Genomic DNA, 24,949 nt, shown 5'->3' on the forward strand with positions numbered 1-24,949 from the left:
CAGGACCGTCCCTCCTCCCACTCCTGGCTGAGCCCAGGGCCTGTGTTCAGGACCAGAAGGTGCAGGGTGGGGACGTCCGTTCCCGTTCCGGGGCCCCAGGCACCGCGTGCGCCCTCAGGGGCAGCCTGCTCCCCTGCATGGACTTTGGCTGCGTGGCCTGCTCTGTCCCTTGGCGCCGCAGTTGGTTCCAGACGCCCCTGTGGAAGGCGAGGCCCATGGCTGCCCACCTGGGCTCCGGCCGGCGGGCATCCCGTGCTCAGCTCACCTGTAAATGTTCCGCTTTGTACCTTCACTGTCAGCTGAAGACCGTTTGTCGCTCTTTTCACATTTTTAAAACCTGACACCGTTTGTAAGACCTTCTTAGACTGGAAATAAAACTGTTTTTTCTTACTGTCTTGTCCTATTCCATGTGGCTGGCTCTCTCCGCCTCCTGCCCCGGCCCTGCCGCTTGGGGCCTTTCGCTGTCTCTGAAATCCGGGGCCCGGCCTCCTTCGGCCCGCGGGTTGCAGCCGTACAAGGCCTTGTCTGTCTGGTTGGCCTTAAGCCTGAACACGCCGGAAGCATGAACCAGGAGAGAGGCCTCGGACAGCCCCCGGGGCCCGTGCATGCATGTGTGGTGTGTGTCTGCGTGTGATGTGTGCATGTGAGAGCGTGCGTCTGCATGCGTGTGCATTGTGTATGAGGTGTGTACGCAAGTGTGGCATGCGGCGTGCACGCGTGTGTACACATGTGCATGCACTTGCATGTGCTGTGCGTGTGTTGCCTGTCTGGTGTGATGTATGCTTGTGTGCCAGGTATGTGCGTGTGCGCGCCCATGTGTGTGACACCGTGTCTGCACGCGTTCACTGGAGACCACAGCGCAGTCTTCAGTGGTCTGCTTGGGCTCAGGCAGGTGGCTCGCTGTGTCCAGGGAGGGTGGACCCCCGCCATCTTCTGGGTCAGCGAGGGTCCTGGCTCTGAGCCTGAAGCGCCCCCGTCCCCAGTCTCTCCCGTGTGGGTGGCAGAGCTGCCGGGACCCCCCCATCACGGGCTCCCTGCAAGTCCCGGGGGACCACGTCTTACCCTTGTTCACCACCTGGTGGGGACCCGGGTCCCAGGTTCCCCGGGGGTGCTGAAAGTAGGCTCTGACTTGGCCCCTGCAAGACTGCAGTGGGAAAGGCAGGCTGGGGGGTCTCTCCCATCGGGAGTCCCCTGCCCCGTACATGGGACGGCAGTGCTGCCGGCCTGGGAGCTGGGGACTAGCGAGACACCACGTCTAGTGGAAGCTTGTCCGCTGGAGTCGTCTCCCCGCAGATGGCCCGCCGGCCTTGCTGCCAAAGAGCGAGGGGCTGGGAGCGGCTGGAGCTGCGGGCGGGGGGCTTCCAGGCTCCGTCCCGCGGGGCCACCCCTCCAGCAGAGCCGGCGGAGGCCCTGGCGGCCCAGGGAACTACCCCCACGTGAAGCCGGGCGGGCTGGAAGCCGGACCTCCCTCCTGCCGGCCCCCGCCCCGCGAGGGTGTCCTGGCTGTGAGCGCCGGGCTCCTTGTCAGAGGCTGATGGCTGAGACTTCAGGGGAGGGCCGTCTGGGGGCTGAGGCGGGCAGGGTGGACTGTGGGCAACGCTCGGTGGGGGGGACCCGGGCCCGGGTGGAGTGGGCGGCCCAGGCCTTCCAATGGGGGCCCTGGGCCAGGGGAGGCAGGGCCCTTCGTGGCGGTGGCCCCTGACCACGAGGCCCTTTGGGGAGGCTCTGGAGGAGGCCCGGCCCCCACGGCGGCTGCGTCTCAGGTTCCCCTGAGCCTAGCGTGGCCCGGGGACCGGTGGGGGTTGGGGGGCATCTCGCCTGGTGGGGCTGGGTGGGCCCCAGGACAGCACCCACCCGCCCCCACGAGGCTTCCAATTCACTTACTCTCATCTCTGAGCCGATGGGGTGGGTGACAAAGACAGCCCTCCCCCTTCCCAGAGGGAAGTGTGAGGCCGTAGGATGGGCCTGGGTCCCTGGGCCTCATGTGTGCTCCTGGCTGGGAATGCCTGCCCCCCACCCCCACCCCCGGGGCCACTGGAGACCCCCCTCACCCCACGGGCCATGTATGCCCGCCTGCCCCCACCTGGTCCCAGGGAAGGCGGACGGGACTGCGTTCGCTCCCCCCCAGCCCCTGGCTGCATCTTTGGGGCTGCAGGCCGTGCCTGCAGGACTGGCCCCGGAAGCGGGTGCCGCTGTGGGTGGGGCTCCCAGTGACGGGGGGCCCCGAGGGCAGCCGGCTCTCATCCCAGGTCTCAGGGGTCACACATACCCTCCCCAAGTCCTGGAGCCTGCCCGGTGGCCTCTTCAAAGGTGATGGGTCGGGGCTCCCAAAAGGAGCCGGCCTGGGGCCAGGGCTGGGGTGCTGTTTCCTGAGTGTGGGCAACACCTTTACCCCCCTGAAGAGCAGGTCGGCTTCTGAACCCCCTGTTCCAGCCCATGGCCCCCCGGGAGGCCCCACTGCCAGGCTGCCCCTCAGCCACGCTGGGGTGCTGGGTCCAGCCCTGGGGGGGGGGGCCCATCTCCTCCTGGTTGTGTGAAGCAGAGGCCCAGGCAGTGATGACCGTGCCCATGGTGGGGCGCCACCCCCCGCCCGCTCCGCCCCCAGCTCTGAGGTCTCCAAACCGTCTTGCTCCTCCGGGCCCATATGCACCTCCAATCAGACGCCCCAGACTGGCTGCCCTGCAGTCTGGGGGCCCTGACTCATCTCATGAGGCCCCCAGGAGTGGCTCACCCGGGGTGCCCTGCTTAGAGCAAGTGGACAGTGCCCTTGAGCACCTCACAACGAACCCGCTGTGAACATGTGACACATGGCGTGGCTGCGGGCCACGTCTGGGGCCCCGAGGTGCCACCACCTCGCCCCACATGGGCTGTGTGGGTGTCAGGGTGGGCAGGGCCCTGAGAGGGGGCAAACCCAATGAGCCCGAACTCTGCCCAGGGTGGAGCTGGGTGGACGACTGACGTGTGTTCTCCTTGGTCTAGGCAGCTGCTGCCATGCCCCCCGGGCTCCTGGTGACGCACGCAGGTAGGCCTCAGCCTGGGCACCAGCGCCCACCAACCCGGGGCAGGGACGTGGGGTCACGGCGGCTGTGGTCACGGCCCAGCCAGAGTGTCTGCCAGATGAGACGCTGGGGGACAGCGGGAGGAGGGGGACGGTGGGAGAGGGGGACGGTGGCTGGGTGGGCCCTGGCTGGAGTTGGGGGGGCCAGGCAGCGGGTTGGGGACAAGGTGGCCAAGTGTGTCCAGCCTGCCGCGGAGGCTGCGTGGACAGGGCGGGCGGGTCCAGGGCTGGCCTGGAGCCCAAGCCTTTAAGAGGAAGCCTGTCCCCAGGGGACAGAGAATGGAGGTGATGATTGCCCAGGGGACCATTGCCCAGGGGCCCAGGCAGGGAGCGAGGGGAGATACAGGGTCTCCTCGGGGACGCCCCCGTACACGGGGACAGCTGGGCAGAGCTGGCTCTGGGCTGGCAAGGCCTGGGCGGGTGGAAGGGGCCGCGGGTGGGGGCGGTTGGCCTGGCCCGGCTGGGGAGGGTCCACTCTGCACTTGGTCTTCTTGGTGCATAGAGGCCCCTCCAGCCTGGGGGGCAGTCCTTACAAGCCTAGGTCTTTCCCTCTTCTTTTCAGGGGGGCGTGCCCCGTTTGGGGTTGGCCCCTGTGGGCCAAGCAGGGCCCTCCTCTCGGATTTCAGGAGCTGGGCCTCCTTCCCAGACTCCCCTCAGACCCCTGTCTCAGCCCCCAAGGGCTCTCCTCGCTCCAGCCAGGCCTTTGCCCCCCCCGCCCCCCCGACTTCATCCCTTGGCACATGCCCCCTTCTCCAGGCAGCCCTCCCAGATTTCCCCTGGGCCCCTTGGTCTAAGAGCCTCCCCAAGGCGCCTCTGCCTGTTATCTCGGGTTACACGGGAAAGGGTCTGCGTCTACCCCTCTGTGTCAGTGCTCACCCAGGCCTGCCCAGAGTGGGGTCCCGCCTTGCTGTTTGGGTGTATTGGATGGGAGCTTGGAGCCAGCATGAGCTCAGCGAGGCCAGGCTCTTCCTTGCCACCCTGGGCGGGGGGAGTGCAGAGGGCCCTGCCCAGCGCCATCCACCAGGCCTCTTGCACTGCCCACTGGGCCTCAAGGAGGAGCTCTCCTCAGGGGTGATGGGGCGATGGGCTCTGTGCTACAGACACAGTGGATTTACAGAGAGCCCTGAGCTTTGAGCCCTGCCTCAGGGCTGAGATGTCTGGGGCTTGGACTCACTCCCATCCTCTGCCTGATGAGGGCGCTCAGCCAGCTGCCTGGCAGAGAGGGGCCACCCCCTGACCTGGCCATGACCCGGGTGGACCCCACAGACAGCCAGGGCCAGGAGCAGTTTCTTAGATGGGGGAGAGGAGTTCCCAGGGGCCATCCTGGAGAAGGTGTCACTGTGAAAAGAAGTGTGGGTGGGCCTGTGCTCAGGGAAGGACTCACTAGTCCACAGGGGGTCCCTGACACAGGCAGGGTGACCCAGGAGGACAGCGGAAGGGGAGGGCTGGGGGTGGGCTGGGACAGCAGGGCAAGGCGGCCTGGGAGGGGGCAGGGCACTGGGGAGCCCAGGAGGAAGTGGTGGGGAGAGACGCTGGAAGGCTGGGTGGCCAGGGGCTGAAGACAGAAGTGTGGCTGCTTGGACCCAGTGGGGCCATCGGGGCGCCCCCGGGCAGCCCGCTGTGTGGGCGGGGGGGGGGGGGGGGGGGGGGGGGGGGGGGTGGGCAAAGGTGATGGGAAGATGGGGGGCACCGGGGAGGCCCTGGAAAGGTGGAGGTGAGACGCCAGAGGGGTGGCCTGCAGTGGGGAGCTCTTTTCTGGACCGTCTAGGGGGTCACCGCCTGGGGACTGACGGCCGCTGTCCCCGCAGGAGCTCCGGGTTCCGGGAGGCCGCGCGGTGAGGCGCCCACCTACGTGAACGTGCCCGCCAGCCCCTGCCCTGCCAAGCGGCTGCACTACCTGGGCCTGCAGCTGCCGGAGGCGGGCGCGGGCGTGCGAGGTGGGTGCGCGGGCGATGGGCTTCCTCCTCAGGGGTCCGGGGGGTCGCGGGGGGCTCGGCCCGGCCGCGCTCACCCCGCGCGTAATTGCAGGGGCCGGCGCCTCCCGCTACGCGCTGATTGACGTCGCGGCCACCGAGGCGGCGCACAGGGCGGGGGCCCAGCACGCGCAGGCCCGGGAGGAGCGGCTGCCCGCGCCCGAGCAGAGGCCGAAGGCGGCCCCGCGGTGAGGCGGCTGGACGACGGCGACGCGCCTGGACGGCGGAGGGAGCGGCCCCGCGCCATCGCGGCGGTCGGGCTCGGAGCCGAGGGTGGGCGCGCTTCCCCGGGCCCGGGCGGGGGCGGCGGGTGGACGGACGGCTCTGGTTGCCCCTCTGACGCCTGCTCTGGCCCCCAGGCCAGCGGGAGATGCCTCCTGTACAGGTGTCCGCGGCGGCTCCGGTGGACCCGAGGCAGCGTCTGGCCAGCAGTTTCCGGCCCTGGGATGTGAGCTGCCCGCAACCTTCCCTAGAGGCGGCGGCCCAGTGAAGAGGACCCTCGTCTCCAACCAGGGCGGGTGTGTGGGGGGGTGTCCATCTGCAGGGCTCCATCATCCCCTCCGGGTCACCACTGCCTTGCGCCCAGAGGGCGTGGCCCTTGAGCCCTTCAGCGGACTGTCGGCCTCCCGGGACCCATTCAGTTAGTCCTGTGAACGGTTTAGATCTTTAAAATCGCTTATGTTCCTTGTCAACACAGCCAGTTATTTCCTGAGGGCTGGGGCTCCTGCTGTGTGCTTCTGGGTGCACAGGTTGGACCCCTGGCCGGCGGGCGGGGGTTTCCCGAGGCCTTGGGGGTCGACAGGTGTGTCCGTGACTCAGTGGGCAGGAGGGGTGGTCCTGGCTCCCCTGGCCGGTGGGGGGTGGTCTGGGTGCTGGGAAGTTCCTGGAGTTGGTGGTGGGCTTTCTGTCCTCCTTGCTGAGCTGGACCCTCCCACCCTGGTCTCAGAGATGTGATGGGGTTCTTCTGCCTGGTGGGGTTTCCAACCACCCTCAACACCACCCCCCCCACCCCCTGCCATACACACACACAGACCCACGTGCACTGCCTCCTGCGGTGATCCCACCCAGGACCCAGCAAGCCTCAGTTAGTCTGACCATGGGAAGCCTGTGGAACACCCCACACGTCCTCCACCTCTCGGGGGAGGGTCCCTCCGGTTGATGTGGCCAGGGTTGATGTAGCTCCCCTCCCCCACCAAGCCTGAGCCAGCAGATGCCCCCAGTGAGATGCAAAGGCCCCAGGGCCACTCCACACGCAGGTCCGAGTCTCACAGACCATGGACAGGACTCCAAGGGGAGCAAGCTTTTGTCTTTGCACGTGCAGGCAAAGTGTGGCCAAGTGCACCCCAGTCCGGGGCTCCTGCTGTGTTGGGGCCCCTCAGCTGGGGGTTTGGGGTCTGGGCAGGCCACACGCTCCAGCGCGCGGACAGGCAGTCTGGGTCCCAGGCGTTACCCATGACCTCGGGTGACTGGCGTCTGGGTCCTCCTGTTGTAGGAATAAGAGGAGCCCGCCGTGTCTTCACGAGGCCGACCCAGGATGTGGGGGCACCCAGGAAGGGCCCCTGCGGCCCCTTGGCCCTCTGCCCCGTGGGTGGCCGGGAGTCTCCTGGGCAGCGCCTGCCTGGAGGCACGTGGCCGTGGGAAGCAGAGCAGTTCCCTGCGGGGGTCTTCCAGGCCTGGCCAGAGGCACCTCGGAGGGGCAGTCGAGGAGCCAGGAATCAAAATACCAGGGGCAGGGGTTTGTCCTGACCCGTGACGGCTGCCCTCTGGCCAGGGAGGCTCTGGGGCGCGGGGGCTGAGCCACACGGAGCCAAGTGGGGACCAGAAAAATGCCTGCCCTTTCTGCAGAGCTGTGAAGGGCGGCTGGTGGTGGCCGAGTCCGTTGGGGTCACCTCGGCAAAACTGTTGCAGCCGCCAGGGGTGAGGCACGCAGGCCACTCTGTGGTCGTGGAAGGTCTCGGGGACCCTGGACCCGAATCAAGCCTGAGAAGGGCTCCTCGCCTTTGCTGAGAGGAGCGCCCCGGCCTGGCCCCCGCGCTGACGCCGTCCTCACTGCCCGCCCCACTCCTGTCCTGTCGTGCCCCTGGCCCTCAGGGAGACCGTGCAGGGCGCTGGACACAGACTGGGCGGAGGGGTGCCCCGGAGCCTGGGGGCCTCCCGTCCCGGGTAGAGTTTAGCATCTGAACTCTGGAATATCAGTCTCAGACCGGAAGCCTTTTTTTTAAAAATTGAGGTATAATTACAGATTATTTTAGTTTTAGGTGTGCAGCATCACGATTCTGTATCTGTGTATATTGTGAGATGACCACTGCAGTAAGTCTAGGTAACATCCGTCACCTTACAGAGTTACCGGGTTTTTTTTTCTCGTGGTGAGAACTCTGAAGACGGACTCTCCACCAGCTGTCACAAACAACACGGCATCGCTAACCAGAGTCCCGTGTCGTACACTGCACCCCGTGACCTGGTTTGTGACTGGGAGTTGGTGCCTCTTGGCTCCCTTTGCGGTGTCCACTCCTGGACCTCCATCTCTGGCAACCACATTCATCTGTTCTACCAGTTCAATTTTTTTTTAAGATTGCACATATATATGAGATCATACATTTGGCTCTCTGTCCTAATGCCCTCTTAGGTAAGCCAAGTTGTCACAAATGGCAGGGTTTCATTGTTTTAATGGCCGAGTAATATTCCACTTAGGAATAAGCTTCCCTGGTGGCTCAGCTGGTAAAGAATCCTCCTGCAGTGTGGGAGACCTGGGTTTGATCCCTGGGTTGGGAAGATCCCCTGGAGAAGGGAACGACTACCCACTCCAGTATTCTGGTCTGGAGAATTCCATGGACTGTATAGTCCATGGGGTTGCAAAGAGTCAGACACGACCGAGCGACTTTCACTTTCAGTATTCCACTGTGTGTATATACCACATCTCTATCCACTCAGCTGTCCGCGGGCACTCAGTTTGCTTCTATATCTTGGCTGCTCTAAATAACGCTGCTGTGAACTCAAGGAGTGCAGATATCTTTCTGAGTTAGTGTTTCCATTTTCTTCAGATAAATACCCATAAGGAGAACTGCTGGATTGTATGGTAGTTCCATTTTTATTTTTATTTTCGAGGCATCTCCACAGTTTTCCATGGAGGCTGCACCCATTTACAGCAGTGCATAAGGCTCCTTTTTCCACATCCTTGCCGACCTTCGGTATCTGTTGTCTTTTGTATAATTTTAACTTTTTGGCTGTGCTGGGTCTTCACCGCTGCAGGGACTTCTCTTGGAGGGGCTATACTCTCTATTTGTGGTTCTACTCTCTATTTCTGGGCTTCTCATTGCAGTGGCTTCTCTTGTTGCTTAGCATGTCTCGCGGGAGCGCAGGTTTCCGTAGTTGCGGCTGGGGGCTCTGGAGTTGTGGCTGTCGGGCTTAGGTGGTCCGAGGCACGTGGGATCTTCCCAGACCAGGGATGGAACCCCATCTCCTGCATTGGGAGGCAGATTCTTTACCCCTGAGCCACCAGGGAAAGCCTGTCTGTCGTCTTTTTAGTAACAGTGCTTGTGACATGTGCCAGGTGATGTCTCGCTGTGGGCTTGATTTGCATTTCCCTAATGGTTAGTGATGCTGAGCATCTTTCTTGTGGTTTTTTCACTGCTGAGTAATATGAGTTCATACATTTTGGATATTAACCCCTTCTCAGACACGTGGTTCGCCGATCTCTTCTCCCATTCCACAGGCTGTCTTTTCACTCTGTTAGTGGTTCCCTTGCTGTGAAAGGAGAATTTTGGTTTGGTGTAGTCCCACTTATTTACTGTAGCTTTTGGTGTCAGGTCCGAAAAATTATCGCCAAGACTGATGTCAGGGAGCTTACTGCCTAGGTTTTCTTTTAGGAGTTTTATGGTTTCAAGTCTTACATTCTTTAATCCATTTTGACTTAATTTTTGTACATGGTGTAAGATGTATGCTGAGTTGCTTCATTGTGTCCAACTGTGACCCCACGGCCTGTAGCCCGCCAGGCTCCTTTGTCCATGGGATTCTCCAGGTGAGAATACTGCAGTGGGTTGCCATACCCTCCTCCACGGAACCTTCCCGACTCAGGGATCAGACCCGCGTTTCTTACGATCAGACCCGCGTTTCTTACGTCTCCTGCGTTGGCAGACGGGTTCTTCACCACTAGGCCCCCTGGTGTAAGATAGTGGCCCAGTTTTCCCAACACCATTTATCGAACAGACTATCCTTTCCCCATTGTATATTCTTGACTCCTCTGCTATAAATTAACTGACCGCATGAGTGTGGGTTTGTTCTGACCTCTGTTCTGTCCCACTGATCTGTGTGTCTGTTTGATACCAGCACCACTGTCCTTGTTCAGCTGCTACGTCGTGTCTGACTCTGTGTGACCCTGTGGACTGCAGCACGCCAGGCCTCCCCGTCCTTCACCGTCTCCTGAGTTTGCTGACACTCATGTCCATTGAGTCAGTGATGCCATCCAACCATCTCATCCTCTGTCGTCCCCTTCTCCTCCTGCCTTCAATCTTTCCCAGCATCAGGGTCTTTTCTAATGAGTCGGTTCTTCGCATCAGGTGGCCAAAGTACTGGAGTTTCAACTCCAGCACCAGTCCTTCCAATGAACACCCAGGACTGATCTCCTTTAGGATGGACTGGTTGGATCTCCTTGCAGTCCAAGGGACTCTCAAGTCTTTTCTAGCACCACAGTTTGAAAGTATCAATTCTTCAATGCTCAGCCTTCTTTATGGTCCGACTCTTACATGACAACTGGAAAAACCATAGCTTTGACTAGACAGACTTTTGTTGGCAAAGTAATGTCTCTGCTTTTTAACATGCTGTCTAGGTTGCTCACAGCTTTTCTTCCAAGGAGTAAGCGTCTTTTAATTTCATGGCTGTGGTCACCATCTGCAGTGATTTTGGAGCTCAAGAAAATAAAGCATGTCACTGTTTCCATTGTTTCCCCATCTATTTGCCATAAAGTGATGGCACCAGGTCATGATCTTAGTTTTCTGAATGTAGAGTTTTAAGCCAGCTTTTTCACTCTCCTCTTTCACTATCATCAAGAGGCTCTTTAGTTCTTCTTCACTTTCTGCCATAAGGGTGGTGTCATCTGCATATCTGAGGTTATGGATATTTCTCCCAGCAGTCTTGATTCCAGCTTGTGCTTCATCCAGCCTGGCATTTCACATGATTTATTCTGCATATAAGTTAAATAAGCAGGGTGACAATATACGGTCTTGTCATACTCCTTTCCTAATTTGGAGCCTGTCCGTTGTTCCGCGTCTGGTTCTACGTGTCCATCGACAGGGACCTGGTTAAGGTCCTGAGAAAAGCCCAAGGTGGGGAGTAAGGAGCTGGGGGTGGGGTGGGCTCACGTGAGACCCCTTGGCCAGGGCCCGGGAGGTCACGCAGCTCGTCTCTGGGGAGGGGGTCCGCGAGGTGGGGGTAGGGAGGAGGGAAGTGTCACCGAGACGCAGGCGTGTCTCATGTTGGAGGGGACGAGGGTGCTCCCTGGGGCCTCTCCTGTGAAGGCACTGAGCCCCTTCATGAGCACCCCACCTCGTGACCTGATCACTTCCCCGAGGCCCCGCCTCTGGGTAAATCTCCTTGGGAGTTAGGTTCCAGCGTGGAGGTTTTGGGGACACCCTAAGTGGCTCGCTTTGGGAAAGAGGGGTGCCGGGGGCCCTGCATTCATGAGCTGGCGCGGGTCCCCAGCGCTCGTGGGGACGCCCGCCGAGCCGCAGGCGTGTTCTCTGCCCCAAATGACCGTCGACAAGCCCCAGCTGCGCAGGGCGGCCGCTGCCCCGAGCAGGGCCCTCGCCTCAGCCACGTCCTCAGGGCAACGAGCGCCCATCGCTCCTCCGGCACGTCTGAGCCCAGGAGCAGCCCCCAGGCTGTTGGATCCTCTGACGGTAAACTGAGTCCCCGTTAGCAGCCATGTCCTGGGCGGACCTTGCACCGTCCCCCACTGTGAACCCATGAGGGCCAGGATGTTCCTCAGAGGGGGACTCAGTCCCCAAGTGTGTGGCTGGGGGCTCTGAACCCCCCACCCCCGAGCACCCTGGACGCCCGGGGTCTACCCCTGTCCTGACGGCTGTCTCAGTGCAGCGGCCCCAGCCCTGCCCACGGCCTGGTCACGGCTGGGAAGGACAGGGCAGCAGGTGCGGTTGGGGGCAGACGTGATGTGAGGGCCCAGCCGGGGCTGGCCAGGTGCTGGGCCCAGCGACCTGGGGGGGACCTCCTGCCATGGGGCCCCCTCCCTGCTCTTCACGGTGCCCTGACAGTCGGGCCGGCTGCCCTGGCGTTCCTTCTGAGACCAGCTAACAGGGCATCTGCCCCTGGGGTGCCAGTGATGACGGCGAGTCAGACGTGGCTGAGAGTGGGACACCCAGCGGGAGCGTCTGGGGCCTGCGTGTCACGGATCTGGCCCTGCCACGGGGCCTCGGCCAAGGGGCCAGGGAACAGTCTGCAGTGCTCGGAGAGCCCTGCAGGCTGCTGGGCTCCCCCACAACCCCGATCCGCGGGGGCAGGACCCCACTTCAGAGGCCAGGGTGCTGCCTGCTCAGCCCGCGTCTCCCGCCGAGCCAGGGAGGCCCAGCCGAGCCCCCCGGCCCGCCCGTGTCTCCCACCAGAGACTGGGGGTGGGGACGGGGCGGGAGAGGGGCCTGGACTCCCCAGGCCCAGCAGACACAGCGAGGCGGGGCCCGGCGACACCTCAGTGGCCACGAGGTTTAATTAAATACTGTCGTTTATTTGTAAGGACTCCTGTACATAGTATTTCCAGTGGCAGATTCATGAGATTTCAATGCAAACTGTGACCTTGTAGCGCAGGGGGCCGCCACTCCACGGGCAGCTAGCGAGGCGCAGGCTTGTGGAGCTCCTCCTCCTGGCCCCGGGTCACCCGTGGCAGTCCATCCGTCCTTCCGGCTACAGCCCCTCCCGGCCCGTCCCCTTCACACCTTCCCTGAGGTCCTGCTGATGGACAAGCAACCCCCGAGGGCCGGGCCCCTCTTCGGGAACCGCAGGCCGCTGGTGCCTCCGTGCGGCGGGCCGGGCCGGGGCCTCGGAGCTCAGGTGGCCTCAGAGCTCGTTGTGGCGGGCCCTGGAGACGCGGCTGGAGAGGTCCTGCATGTGCTTCTTCACCTGCAGGAACAGCACGGGCCGGTCACACGGGACATCTGCTCGCGACCCGAGACTCAGCCTCCCGATGCAGAGTCGGAGCTCGGCGGTTCGCTTTCCAAGCACCTCCCCCCGCAACCCCCATCTATAACTGATCACAGATAAACCATCCGAGCAGCTCATTAACCAGAAACAGCCTCCAGGGAACACTGTGAGCGGCCTCTCTCTCCAACCCAGCATCCTCACTTCTGACTTCACCGACTCCTGTTCTCTTCTTGATGAGCCTGGCTAGAGGTTTATCAATTCTTTTTTGAAAGTGAAAGTGAAGTTGCTCAGTCGAGTCTGTGTGACCCCATGGACTGTACAGCCCACGAGGCTCCTCCATCCATGGAATTCTCCAGCCAAGAATACTGGAGTGGGTTGCCATTTCCTTCTCTGGGGGATCTTCCTGACCCAGGGATCAAACCCGGATCTCCTGCACTGTGGACAGACGTTTTACCATCTGAGCCACCAGGGAATCCTTTCTGTTTATCTTTTCTAAAAAACCAGCTCTTCGTTTCATGGACCTTTCCTAATTTTTTGTCTTTTTTCCCCCCTTCATTTGCTTCTGCTCTGACCTTCGTCCCTGTCCCTCTGCTGACTCTGGTTTCATCTGCTATTTCTCTGGTTCAAGTCTAAGGTCAGGCTGCTTGTTCCCCCTGAGGTGGGCCTGTGTGGCTACAAACCACCCTCCTGGAACTGCTTCTGCGGCGCCCCCTAGGTTTGGAGTCTGGGACAGTCTTGTCTCCAGGTCCCTTCTGACTTCTTCCTTTGTTTCTTCAGTGATCCACTGATTGTTTAGTAGCCTACAGTGTAGCCTCTGTGTGTTACGGTTTTTGCAAAATTATCTTTTCTTGTAGTTTAATCTGAATTTCAAGCTATGTGATTTTAGGGAGCAGCAAAAAAAAACAAAACAACAGGCAGTGAATGAAGACCCAGCCTGTCTGCAGCTCCCCAGGCTCTGTCCCCATCACAGCGGCGGGGGCCTCCGCGGCCTCCCGGGGCCTGGACTCTGCCCTGCTCCCTGGGCACAGAGCCCGCGGGCGGGAGCCCCCCAGGCTGGCGGGGCCCTGGGGCGGGGCAGCAGCACTGTCGGGGAAGCTTCCCTCTCCTTCCTCTCGTCCCAGCGGGGTCTGGCCTCTCCCCGGTCGTCTCCGCCCACCTCTCTGGTACTTTCCTTTTCTTCCCCTAACTCATCCTGCACAGGGAGGGCGCCCTGTGCAGGAGGCACAGAGGGGGTCCCTGCAGAGCCGCCCCGGGCCCAGGCTCCCCTGGGCCCATGCCTGTGCCGCTGGCTCCGCGCCGCCTGCCCCTCGCTCCCTCACTGAGCCTGAACCTGATGCCCCTCCGGAGACGGGCCCCTCGTGTCTTGGTGCCTGGGAGGTGCCCTGAGCTGTGGGCTCACTGCTGATGACTAGCCAGAGGCCCTGCCAGGTCAGGTGCCTCCAGCGAGGGAGCTTTGGTCTCTGCGTCCCGTATGTCCTCTGGGGTCTGGGTCTCACGTCAGCCCACCGAGGGCATCTGCGAGCCCCGCGGGGCTGCACACGAGGAGCGACCCCGTGGAGGCCACCTGCTGCAGTCCGTTTCCCGTGGTGCCGAGTGCGGTACCAACCCCCGTGTCCCAGGCCCGAAGCCCGGGAAACTGCCGGCCCTTGCGGCCCCTCAGGAGCCCCCAGAGCCACCGGGCAGCTCGCGGGGGTGAAGGTCACTCAGTACCAGGGGTGGGCACACGTTTGGGACCAGGAGGCCAGCTGTGCGGCTGGAAGGGCCTGGCTCCGTCCTGCCTACCCACCGCCTCCCGTGGGCGCAGCCACACCAGACCTCTTGCTGGTCACCCGGGGGCGGGCCCGGCCCCAACAGGCCCAGAGCGGGGTGGGGGGTGGTGGGAAGGCCTGGGAGGCCCCTGCCCCACAGCCCAGCCCCGACCCCCTTCAGGGCTGTGCAGCCCCGGGCAGGGGCGGGGGCAGGGGCCTGACGGCGTGTCCACGCCCCCCGACACCCCTGCCGAGCTCCGTGGGCGCGGATGAGCCCGGGGGGGCCGGCAGGCGGCCGCACCGACCTTGTAGCCCAGCTCCTTGGTCTTCTCCTCCAGCATGGCGTACCGCTCCTTGTTGCGGGTGATGTGCTCCTGGTCCCCGAAGCTCTCCACGTGCTTCAGCTTCTGGTGAGAAATTTCTAGCTGCTTCTGGTAATGGTTGTGCTTTTCGATTTTTACTTCGAAGTGCTTGAGCTCCTCCTGGGATGAGATTGAAATAACTAAACCCCCTCTACCACCTCCAGGCCTGCGTCAGACGCCTCCCGCACATGTCCACCACCTTCAGGTCACCAGAGTGCACCTCCTACCCCGCCCCGCGCTCCCGTCCAGGGAAACAGCAGCCTCACGCCCCAGGGCCCATGCCCTTCCCTGACCGCTGACTTGTGGCTCGGCCACGCAGAGGCGAGTGACCCCAAGACCCTCCCTCCCTCTGGGCCCAGCCCGGACCCCGCAGGGCGCCTCCATAACCCTCTCAATCCACTCGTCCCACGAGCCCACTCCTCACACCCGGCGAGCCCCAAACTCAGCAGACGGCCTGGAGGCAGTGTCCGCGCGCTGGAGGCCAGCTCTGTCCCACACGGGCCGCCGACCAGGACTCGGGGCTGCGGGGGGCGACCGGAGACGGTGCTGTGCGCGCCAGCCTGCTTGGGTTGGAGAAGGGGGCCTTTCCCGCGTCATCGGCACGCCCACCAGGGACACTCTGCCACCCCACGGGGCTGGGGCGCCACCCTTACCCGGAAGGACTCCAGCTCCTTCTCGGTGAAGTTGGCCGACTTGGCCATGTCCCAGAGGTCCACCACCCGGGGCTCCATGAACTCTGCACGAGAGTGAAGACGGGCTCGGAGACCCCAGCCTGGGGCGCCGGGGCACGCGCGCCAACCTGCACAGGGCGTGAGCCAGCGTCCTCGGGAAGCATGCCTTGCGCCCGCGCTCAGCCGGCAGCTCCCAGGCCAGGCCGCTGCTCCCCAGGGCGCAGGAGCCTCCGCTCAGGTGAGCAGGCGGCGCACTCCAGGGTTGGGGGCGCCTTTGACTCTGCGGGGCCCCCCCACCCGCAGCTCTAGGCCGAGGCTCGGGCTGCTGCCTGTCCTCACAGCTCTGGGGCAAGGGAAACCAAACAGAGGGGACCCTTTAGTGAGCACTCGTCACCCACCTCCCTCCCGCCCCGGAGGAAGCCAGGGGCAACCGGGCCACGCGGCCGGCCTCCAGCCGACCCCTCCTGTCGCCCGGGGCTGCAGGAAGGACGCCAGCAGGAGGAGCCACAGTCCAGGTGCATGGACCCCGGAGGGCAGGGGCTGAGGCACTGCGGCCAGCCTTGGCCCCACCCCCTACATGGCTGGGCCTGCGGGGGTCCCTGCTCAGGTCGGGAAACTCAGGTCGGCACAGTGGGCCCGCGGCGTGGTCCAGGCCCCCCACCACAGCAGGCTGAGCAAGCCCAGGGCGCCCGGGTCGGGCAGAGGAGCAGAGAGCCCGGCGTGGCCTCGACGCGTCCCTGGGCCAAGAGCAGTGGCTGCCCCGCGGTCAGCACTCGGGGAACAGAGGGTGGGGGACGACAGGACGGCATCACAGCCGGGTGCCGGGCGGCGGCTCACCGGTTTCCGCGCCGTAGCCCTGGTGGCTGACCCTGCGCAGCCGGTCGAAGCCCTGGCCGATGTTCCGCAGCCGGTCCTTCAGCTCCGCGTGCCTGCTCGCCAGTGCTTCCGCCTGCACGCCGCTCACGTCCACCGGCCCGATGGCGTTCTCGTGGCTTTCTGCCGGAGCCCAGGCCGGGAGCCTGTGAGGGGCCGGCTCGGGGACGCTGCGCCCCATGCCCCTGCCCTGCTGACGCCCAGGGGGGCCCTGAGACCCCCACCCCTTGGGGGCCACCCCCGAGGTGACAGGAGAGGCGGCCCGCGTCACCGCAGAACCGGTCCGTCCGAGCACCGGCCCCAGACGCTGAGGCTCCTGCTCTGACGCCAGGAGGCCTGAGGGCGTGGCGCAGCGCCCCCCCCCCCCCCCCCCCCCCCCCCGGTTCTGGAACATTCTGGGCCCAGGGCCGCCCGCCGGGAGCACCTCCGGTCCTGCCCAGGGCCTCCAGCAGCACGTGGTACTCCTGCACCTTCTCCTTGTGGTGCTGCAGCTCCCGCCACAGCTTGTCCAGCTCTTCACTGGAGAACTTCCCGGAGGTCTTCGCCTGGAAGGGCAGCACCTCCGGTGAACGCCCCCAGGGGCCGTGCTCACCCGGGCCAGCGGGACCCCGGCGCAGGCCCGGTTCTCAGGGCAGGGGCCCAGACCTGACCGCCTCCAGGGTGGATGGTGGGGAGACTACTAAGCAAGGAGGGCATGGGGATGGACCCCAGCAGGACCCTGGGCCGGGGTGGAGGGCCGGGGGAGTCCTGGCCACTCCCCAGGGCATTGCCTCACCTGCCCGGGATCGGGGTGCAGACACACGAGGGAAGAACGGGTCCTGGGCTCAGCCCCGAGGAAGCCTCCCTCCCCCTTCCCCGCCCCCACCGCCCCCCGGCCGGCCGGCCGGCACCCCCACCCCGGCCGAGGTCGCAGAAGTCGTCCACAGGATCCAATCGCAGGTTACAAACAGAGGACCCCGAACACAGGTCTGACCCGCGTGGGCCCATTTACAGGCAGGTTATTTTCAAAAACACTGCACGGCTACGCGATCGGCGGTTGGCTGACCCCGCAGACAGAGGGCTGACTCCCAGTTACACGCGGGTCCTCCCTGGGCAGGGCGGGGTCAGTGCCCCCACCACCCACTGTCTTCACGGGTCGACGGTCCAGGCACCAAGCGAAAGGAGCCGCTCGGGACACCGCGAGCCTGCGTTTCTAACCACAGGTTGACGAGCACGCTTGTGACGCTTGAGGCTCAGGTCCCCACGCGCCACGAGCGACCCTGTAAACATGCGTTGCGAGCTCTTGGTCGCAGCAGCAAGCGTTCCAGGTGGGGCAGAGACGGGACTGCAGGGAAGCAGGGCAGGGGGAGGGCCCGCAGGGTGAGGCCGGCTGCCCCGGGCAGGACGCCAGGCCGAGGGTCGCGCTTGGCAGAGGGTACCTTGTGCCACAGCTTCTCCAGCCGGGGGTCCTCCAGGCTGTTGTCATCGGTGCCGTGGTCGATGAAGTTGCTGCTCACGACCCGCGAGTCCTTCCTGCCGTCCAGACCGTACTTGGCCAGGATGACTAGGAGGGAGCAGGGCGGGGTCGGGCGGTGGGCTGGGGGCTGCACCTTCCTCTGCCCGCCCAGGATACGGGGAAGGAGCTGGGACCTGGGGTCCCCCTACGTGGCTTCCGGGAGACCCCCCACCCCCTGCCCTGTGAGGAGAGCTGCACACAGGCCTGGCACCCATGGGACCACCTTCGGGACTGGCTGCACATGTTCACCAAACCAAAACCCACCGTCTGATTCTGTCGAGGGGCAAGCCCCAGCTGGGGCGGACGTGGACGGGGCCGCATGAGCAGGGGCCGCCCCCCCACAACCCATGTCTTTATTTGGAGATTTCTAAAGGCGGCTTGTTCCTATCAACAGCTTCACGGAAAAGTTACTGATAACAGTGGAGCCGGTGGGTCACTGCAGGCCAGTGGCCGGGGGATGCTTCCCCACAGTGCCTAGGACGCAGCACCTGCCCAGGGCCTCTGCACCAGACAGGGGCCTGCATCTCCACGCTGCTGTCTCTGACACAATGCGTGAGGGTACCCGGGCAGGTCTGGAGGCAGCTCTCTCTGCAGCAGGGCTGGGCTGCTGGGTCCGCCCTGGAGGAAGCCCCTCCCACCCCCAGCGGACCCCCCCCCCCCAACTTGGAGGGATGGGTCCGCAGGCTGCAGACAGGACCCGCCCTCCAGACTTCGCCCTGGGGCCACCCTGGGTCCTGGGCTTCCCTCCCCTGCCCTCCATCCCTGGGGTCCTCGGTCCAGCCGAGGCCACCTGGCCCGACCCGCAGCCCCTCCTCTGGGGCTGACCGCATGAGCGCTGGACACGCGTGGTCTCTGAGGGGCCTGTGGTCTCTGAGGGGCCTGTGGCCCCCTGTGCAGCCCCTGCACAGCTCCTGGCCCTGGGCGTCCGCCTGCTGCCTGGGGCACCTCGTGGGGCTAAACTGCCCTGCCTACACTGCCCGGGGGCTCAGCCCATGGGGGCCGCAAGTGGGCCGTGGAGAGGCTGTGCTCCTGGTGTCTGGCCTGCAGTTTTCGAGACGTTAAGAACCCGTCCGTGATCCTCTCCCTAAACTGCAGAAGCCCTTCACCCAGTGATGGGAGCCTGACCGCAGGAGGTGCAGCCTGCGGGTGGCCCAGCCTCCGTGAGGACTCAGCTTGGGGGGCAGGTCTGTTGTCAGCCGAGCCGCCAGGCTGACCCTCACACCAGCTCCCCAAGACGCCGGGCATGGGTGACCACCGTCGGCAGGGCCCAGGGTAGACCTGGCCACCGCTGGGTCCTGGTCTGGACGCCGCACTGTGTGGACACCTAGGTGTGGCACCTGCCTTATAAAGGGGCTGGGGCGGCGGAGGGGGGCGGGTGGGATGTGGGGTCTCGGGGCCACACCTAGAAGACGGCCAGCTGCTCGGGGAACACTGCCCCCAGATCGGAGGGCCCACCTCAGGCCCCGGCTCTCCAGGCTGGCTGGGTCTCCTGCCAGGTCACCTGGGCACCCACAGAGACCAGCATCACCAAGACAAACAGGGTGGCCCCGCCTGGGCACGGCCGTGGACCGTGAGGGTGCTGCTCATTCCGGGAGACCAGACCCCGGGAACACCGCGCCTCCTCGTCCAGGTGACTCCCGGCCGTTTCTCCCTGGACCAGACAGACCTGGGGCTTCGGCCACTGGGAACTCGCTTGGCCGGACACCCTCGCCCTGGACCCCCTCCTGCTGCCCAAGACCCATTGAGGGCAGCCTGGCAGCCGCGCCCGCCTGGAGCCGAGGGTCACCCTGCAGGATCAGGCTCACGGGAGCAGTCCTGACTCGTCCTGCCCGCAGACCAAGTCAGAACAACAGGCCGGGGCCTGAGCCGGGGAGGCCGCTGCCCTTGGCCAGAGGAGAGAGGAGAAAGGGCACAGAGAAGAGAGGTACCGCTGAGGCTGCGGACCAGCCTTGCCTCCTCCTCCCCGTCCTCATCCAGACCCTCAGCCTTCAGCTTCTTCCATTTGAATTCATCCCGTTCTTGAATCTTCAGATCAGTGTGGAGGTCGGACAACTTCAAAGGAGGAAGGTTCAGCTGCGGGAGGAGAGGAAGAGAGGACGCCTGACCACCAGCCGCGTGGTGACCAACGGCAGCCGGAAGAAACTGACCTCGGAGAAGAGATGAGGCCAGAGGCGGGGAGGAGGAGCCGGGGTCCCGGGAGCTCAGGATCCCGCTTGCGCTCCCGCACGGGAGCGTCCAAGGGGCCTCTGAGCGCGGCGTGGAGCCCAGCAGCTTTTAGGCCCCAGACCCACCCTCCAGCCTCGGCGGACACCGCGTCCCCAGGGCCCCGGGGCGTCAGTGGCCTGAGCTCGGGCACTGGGGAGACAGGCGGGCTCGCCCTCCAGCCTGGACCCCGGGCGCCTGTGCGCACCTGGGCATGGGGATGCGGGCGCACGGATGCTGGGCTTGCTCGAGAAACTTCTCCCTGTATATGTAACTCGGATAAAAAATAAACTGCAAGGACTGGAGAATAGATCATATTTAAGGAAAACTTCCAATTTAAAAACAAAGAGCACAGCCACGGCTCCCCAGGGTCGTTGCCAGTGCTGGGGGCTCACTGAGGGATGTGGGGCCTCCCTGGATATGGGCTGCAAGGCTAAGACGGGCCCTCCGGCTCCTGGCAGACCCTGCTCCATACTCAGCCCGAGGTCGCCTCCTTGCTTCTGGGCCAGAACCGGCATGTGAAGGCTGCCATCAGGCCCATTAAATGTGCAACTTAAATCAACGCGCTAGCATGCCTGGCAGACACCTGCACCCTCGAAGGGCGGGTGGGGTGACACGGTGAGGACCCAGGGCTGCAGTGCGGGCCCCCCTGGGCAGCCCTTCGCATCCGTCAGCTCCCCGGGGGCCCTGCTACCCCAGGCAGGCACAGGCGCTGGGACCTGACCCCAAATAGCCTGCCTGTCCTGCAGGAAGGGGACCCTCATGAGTCGGGCCTGGTGGCACATGCGTGTGCGTGCCTGCTTGTGCACGGGAGCAGGAAGGCGGGGGAGACCTCTTGAGGCGAGAACCTTCACTTGGGGCAGGAAGAAGGTGTGGAGAGGAAACCGAAGCTGCCAGGCAGCGTGGCATACCGGGGCTCCACTCACCCCGACTTCCCTGGCTGTCCGCCTGCCCGGCTGGGCGGGAAGAAGCCTCGCAGCTCCCGTGGGTGACGCTGGGCCTGCGGGGCGGACGCTGGGTAGCGTCCTGGCCGCCTCTCTGAAGGTGCTCTACAAGCTTGGGGCCCTCTCCTCCGCTCCCGTCGGAGCCTGGGGAGGGTAAGAACCTGCCCAGAGGACACGGCTGCATGTCCCTGGGTATCGGACCCTTTCCGCTGCTACTGGAAGGGGGATGGACTTCATTTCCTTCTCAGAGAGTGGGATGCTGGTGACAGAAGTGTCAGCAAGGCCTGCGTGTCGCTTCTGTGCCCTGTAACTCTGGTGAGGCTGTTGATCAGACCTAGTGACTCTGCAGTGTTCAGGTTTTCTACAAACACAGATCACATCATCAGCAAACAGATCCTTTCACCTCTTCCTCTCTGATCTGGATGACTTTTCTTTCTTTTTTCTCGCCTGGCTGTTCTGCCTGGAGCTTCCACTCCTTGTTGAATAGAAGTAATAACCTAATTCTTAAACAAACAGGTGAAGGACTTGAATATAAATTTCTCCAAACACAACACACGAATGGCCAACAGGGACATGAACAGACCCTCCACACTGCAGATCATCGGGAGGAGTGGAAACCCCACGAGGAGACACCACCTCACGGCGGTCACAGGACGGTCACTCTGGAGAATGGAAAGCAGCCCCTGCCGGCGGGCATGAGAGCAAAGGGCACCCCCTGGGCGACTGGTGGGAATGAGAACGGGAGCAGCCGCTGCGGGAAACAGCGAGGAGGCGCCTCAAAAACGGAGACGAGAGCTACCGTGCGACCCAGCAGTCCCACCGCCGGTGCCTATCCAGAGGACCTGAGGGCAGAATCTCCAAGAAAGATCAGTGCTTCCATGCTTCCTGCAGCAGCGGTCACAACGGCCAAGACGCACGAACAGCTACACCCGAGATGTCCATCGAGATCAAGACGGAAAATGCAGGACACACACACAACGGAATACGAGCCTCAAAACAGAAGGGGAACTGGCCCTTGGTGACGACACGGGTGAGCCTGAAGGACGAGATGCTGCGTGAGACAAGCCAGACATATCAGCAAACACTCCTCCACAACAACGCTTAACATGAGGGGAGGAAAGTGGGCAAAACCCAGAGGCAGAGGAGAGACAATGAAGGGCTGGTCAAAGGGCGCAGAGTCAGCTGTGCGGCTCAAGTGAGTCCCGGAGACTCACTGCTCAGTGTGACCCTGGCAACCAGACTGTGTGTTTTTGTTGTTTAGTCACTGAGTTGTGTACAACTCCTTGTGACCCCATGGACTGTAGCCCACCAGGCTCCTCTGTCCATGGGATTCTCCAGGTAAGGATACTGGACTGGGCTGCCATGCCCTTCTCCAGGGGATCGTCCCAACCCAGGATCGAACCTGGGTCTCCTGCAAGGCAGGCGATTCTTCACCACCGAGCCACCTGGGAATCCCATTTTAACTGTTTATTTATTATTTAAAAATTTGCTAAGGAAGTGGGGGTCGATCTTAAGTTCTTACCACAAATAATAACAAACAAGAGCTCGGGAGATTTTCAGAGGCCAATCATACCTCAAAAGTGGTAAAACAAAACAACAAAAAAACAAAACCAACAACCAACTAAAAAAAAAAAACCCCTGGGACCCAGCATCCATGTACAGTCAGCTCCAGCCACAGCTCTGCATGCTGACCCTGCACCAAGGTGGGACCCGTACCACCGGCCCACGGAAGGACTGGCGAGACGATGGGGAGACACCTTCTCTCACCCTGCGCACACACCATGCAAGACACACCGTGAGGTCACCTCACGTTTAGAAAAAAAGAAACACGTGATGTTGTCATTCAGTTCAGCTGCTCAGTCGAATCTGACTCTTTGCGACCCCATGGACTGCAGCACGCCAGGCCTCCCTGTCCATCACCAACTGCTGGAGCTTGCTCAAACTCATCCATCAAGTCAGTGATGCCATCCAACCACCTCATCCTCTGTTGTCCCCTTCTCCTCCCGCCGTCAATCTTTCCCAGAATCAGGGTCTTTTCTAAGGAGTCAGTCCTTCGCATCAGGTGGCCAAAGTCTTGATGTTTCCAGAGAGCAAATTATCCCAAGAACAAAACCAAAAGGCTAAGAACCAAAAGTGCCTTGTGCTGGCCCTGCCTCCTGCCTGGGCTCGGCTCTGGGCGGTGGAGTGCCGACCCTGGGACACGTGCCCCTGGGTGGGCTCCTGCCACAGCCACAAGCTTCCTGAAGCTAGGGAGCTTCTAGGGGACTAGGGGGCTGGGACAGGCCAGCTTGTATTCCACAAGTCTGCTCAGGGAGCCAAAAAAATGATGCCACCAGGTGTGAACCCCACCCTGAGGACGTGTGCACTTCGTTCAGCAGAAAACACTTGTACATGCAATTGGGGAATTGCAGGGCCGAGCGGCCCAGAAAAGACATCTAGTGCAAGGCTGGCCCATCCAAGGACAGTGATGGGGTTCCCAGAGAACCCTCTCAGACAGATGTGACCCAAGACTGACCAGGTCGGCAGTAGACTGAGCGCGGGGCGGGGGGCGGGGTGGCGGGTGGCAGGGAGGGTCATGGAGGCGCAGCTCAAGGGCAGGGGACGGCCAGGAGGCGTGAGGAGGCCGGCAGATGCAAAGCGGCATCTGGACAGACAAGACAGGGCTGACCAGCACAGCCCCGGGGGCAGGAGGGCTGCAGGCAGGTTCGCGGGCACAAGACCCCCTTCTTCCAGGAAGCCCTCCAGCCTCTCCAACCCAGAGTGCTCTCTCACCAGGCAGACTGTGCACACACAGTGGCCCTGACAGCTAGGGACCCCAACGGAACCCTCAAGGGCACTGGCCTGGGAAGAGTGTGGGGCCTGGAAGCTAAGGACCTTGGGGCATCCACTGGGCCCTGACCGCCCCGCAGGCGGCTCTCCTCACGTTCCTCCCCCACCGTTCTTCCCCCTCAGTTTCTTTTCTTTTCCAAAACTTAGTCCTCACTTTGTTTTACTCTCTCAAGGACTCAGGAATGCTTAAAACTGGAAGATTGGAGCTGATAAGACTCCATTTGAAAGATGAAGACAGAGGCCCAGAGGCTGGGGGAAGCTAGTATATACCCATTTTTCTAAAAACACCCCGCCAGAAACAGAAGGGACTTTTATGTTAATGAGGAAGCCGCTGGTGCAGGTCAATCAGCAAGCTGCCTCCAGGCGGAGTGACCTTAGGGGTGTCCTTTGCCCTCTGGGCTTAGAGGAAGGTAGGATTCAGTTCACTTGAGTATTTCAGGAGTTTCAGGTGTTATCCTCCCACCACATGCGAAAGTTGAGTCATTCAGTCGTGTCTGACTGCAAATTCTCCAGGCCAGAATACCGGAGTGGGTAGCCGTTCCCTTCTCACCACAGCCTCTCACCCAATTTAACAAGAGCCTGTTTGCTTCTAGGATTTCTGCTATCCCTGACTTGTCCTCATGACCAGCATCACCTGTTTTCTTGTTTCTCTATATAGGGAAACAGAATGTAGGAAAGGCAAAAACCTGCAAGGCAGGAGACCTGGGCCTGCCTGCTGGGAGGGAATCTCGGCCTCAAACTGACGGGGCAGCCCCTCTGCCCAGGCCAAGGCCTCCTGTCTTCACCTGTCACCGCCAGGCCAGGGTCCCTGTTCCCTGATGAAGGGTAGAGGGAACGCAGTGAGAGGGACTCACACCTGTATGAGCGGGCGTGTCTGAGGCTGTCAAAGGCTCGAGGCCCCGGCCAGCAGACCCCCGAGACTGAAGAGACCCCGGCCCGGGCTCTGCAGACCCCAGGATCAGAGGACGCCCCGCGGGCCCCCGAGACTGAAAAGACCCGGGCCCAGGTTCTGCGGACTTCAGGATTAAAAGACGCCCGGCGGACCCCCGAGACTTAAGAGACCCGGGCCCGACCCCGCGGACTCTCGAGACAGAAGAGACCCGGGGCTGGGCTCTGCGGACCCCAGGATCAGAGGACGCCCTGGCCCGCGGAGCCCCGAGGTGGAGGGACCCGGCCGCCGCTCACCCGCTGAGCCTTCTCCCACAGCTGGTTCAGCTTCTCCATGCGGAACTCCGCCGCGGGCTCGCGCTTCGAGGGCGGCGCCGGCTCGTTCTTCTCCCGCGAGTACTTGCCGGCATGGCCCGCCGCGGCCCACGGCCCGAGGAGCAACAGCAGCAGCAGCGGCGACAGCGGCTGCCGGAGCGCGCGCAGCGCGGACAGGACCTTGCCCGACGCCATCTTCCGCCACCAGACTCAGAGCCCCGGGAGCTGCAGGACTGAAAAGGCCCCGCCCCGCCCACCGGGCTCGCCCCGCCCACCGCGCTGCCTCCTGGGAGTTGTAGTCCCTTCCTGCGCGGCCGACCCAAAAGGAGCAGCAGGCGGACTACAAGGGCCGGAGAGCCCTGCGGAGGCACGGCGCGGGGGCGTTTCCTAGGCAACCGCACCGAGGCCTGGAGTCACCGGGCGCCGCGGTACCCAAGTGCACCTC

General features: G+C 63.0%; 2 protein-coding genes across 6 annotated transcripts in view; one reads left to right on the forward strand and one right to left on the reverse strand.

The window, feature by feature from the left end:
• DOK7 (docking protein 7) overlaps window positions 1-5,770 on the forward strand; it is a 33,172-nt gene extending 27,402 nt beyond the window's left edge. Inside the window, exons 7-10 of one of the 4 annotated variants that reach the window (XM_043906065.1) lie at window positions 2,980-3,022; window positions 4,867-4,995; window positions 5,087-5,304; window positions 5,391-5,770. In XM_043906065.1, coding sequence (XP_043762000.1) covers window positions 2,980-3,022; window positions 4,867-4,995; window positions 5,087-5,223 — 309 coding nt within the window. In that variant the 3' untranslated portion in view covers window positions 5,224-5,304; window positions 5,391-5,770. The remainder of the gene's footprint in view (window positions 1-2,979; window positions 3,023-4,866; window positions 4,996-5,086; window positions 5,305-5,390) is intronic. The other 3 variants (XM_043906066.1, XM_043906064.1, XM_043906063.1) reach the window with 3 other exon arrangements.
• A 5,958-nt stretch (window positions 5,771-11,728) lies between these two features.
• Window positions 11,729-24,749, reverse strand: LRPAP1 (LDL receptor related protein associated protein 1). 2 transcript variants are annotated; one of them, XM_043906067.1, is made up of 8 exons: window positions 24,487-24,749; window positions 19,255-19,399; window positions 17,250-17,374; window positions 16,256-16,376; window positions 15,796-15,954; window positions 14,941-15,086; window positions 14,231-14,407; window positions 11,729-12,156 (listed from the first exon to the last, which is right to left on the reverse strand). In XM_043906067.1, the coding sequence occupies exons 1-8, from the start codon at window positions 24,697-24,699 to the stop codon at window positions 12,094-12,096; spliced, it is 1,149 nt and encodes a 382-aa protein (XP_043762002.1). In that variant the 5' UTR covers window positions 24,700-24,749; the 3' UTR covers window positions 11,729-12,093. The 2 variants fall into 2 exon arrangements, with proteins under 2 accessions (XP_043762002.1, XP_043762003.1); XM_043906068.1 differs by having other exon boundaries at window positions 14,941-15,023; window positions 24,487-24,746.
• Window positions 24,750-24,949: the final 200 nt, after the last annotated feature.

Source organism: Cervus elaphus, chromosome 6, assembly GCF_910594005.1.
Source record: "Cervus elaphus chromosome 6, mCerEla1.1, whole genome shotgun sequence".
In the NCBI taxonomy this organism is placed as follows: Eukaryota; Metazoa; Chordata; class Mammalia; order Artiodactyla; family Cervidae; genus Cervus; species Cervus elaphus.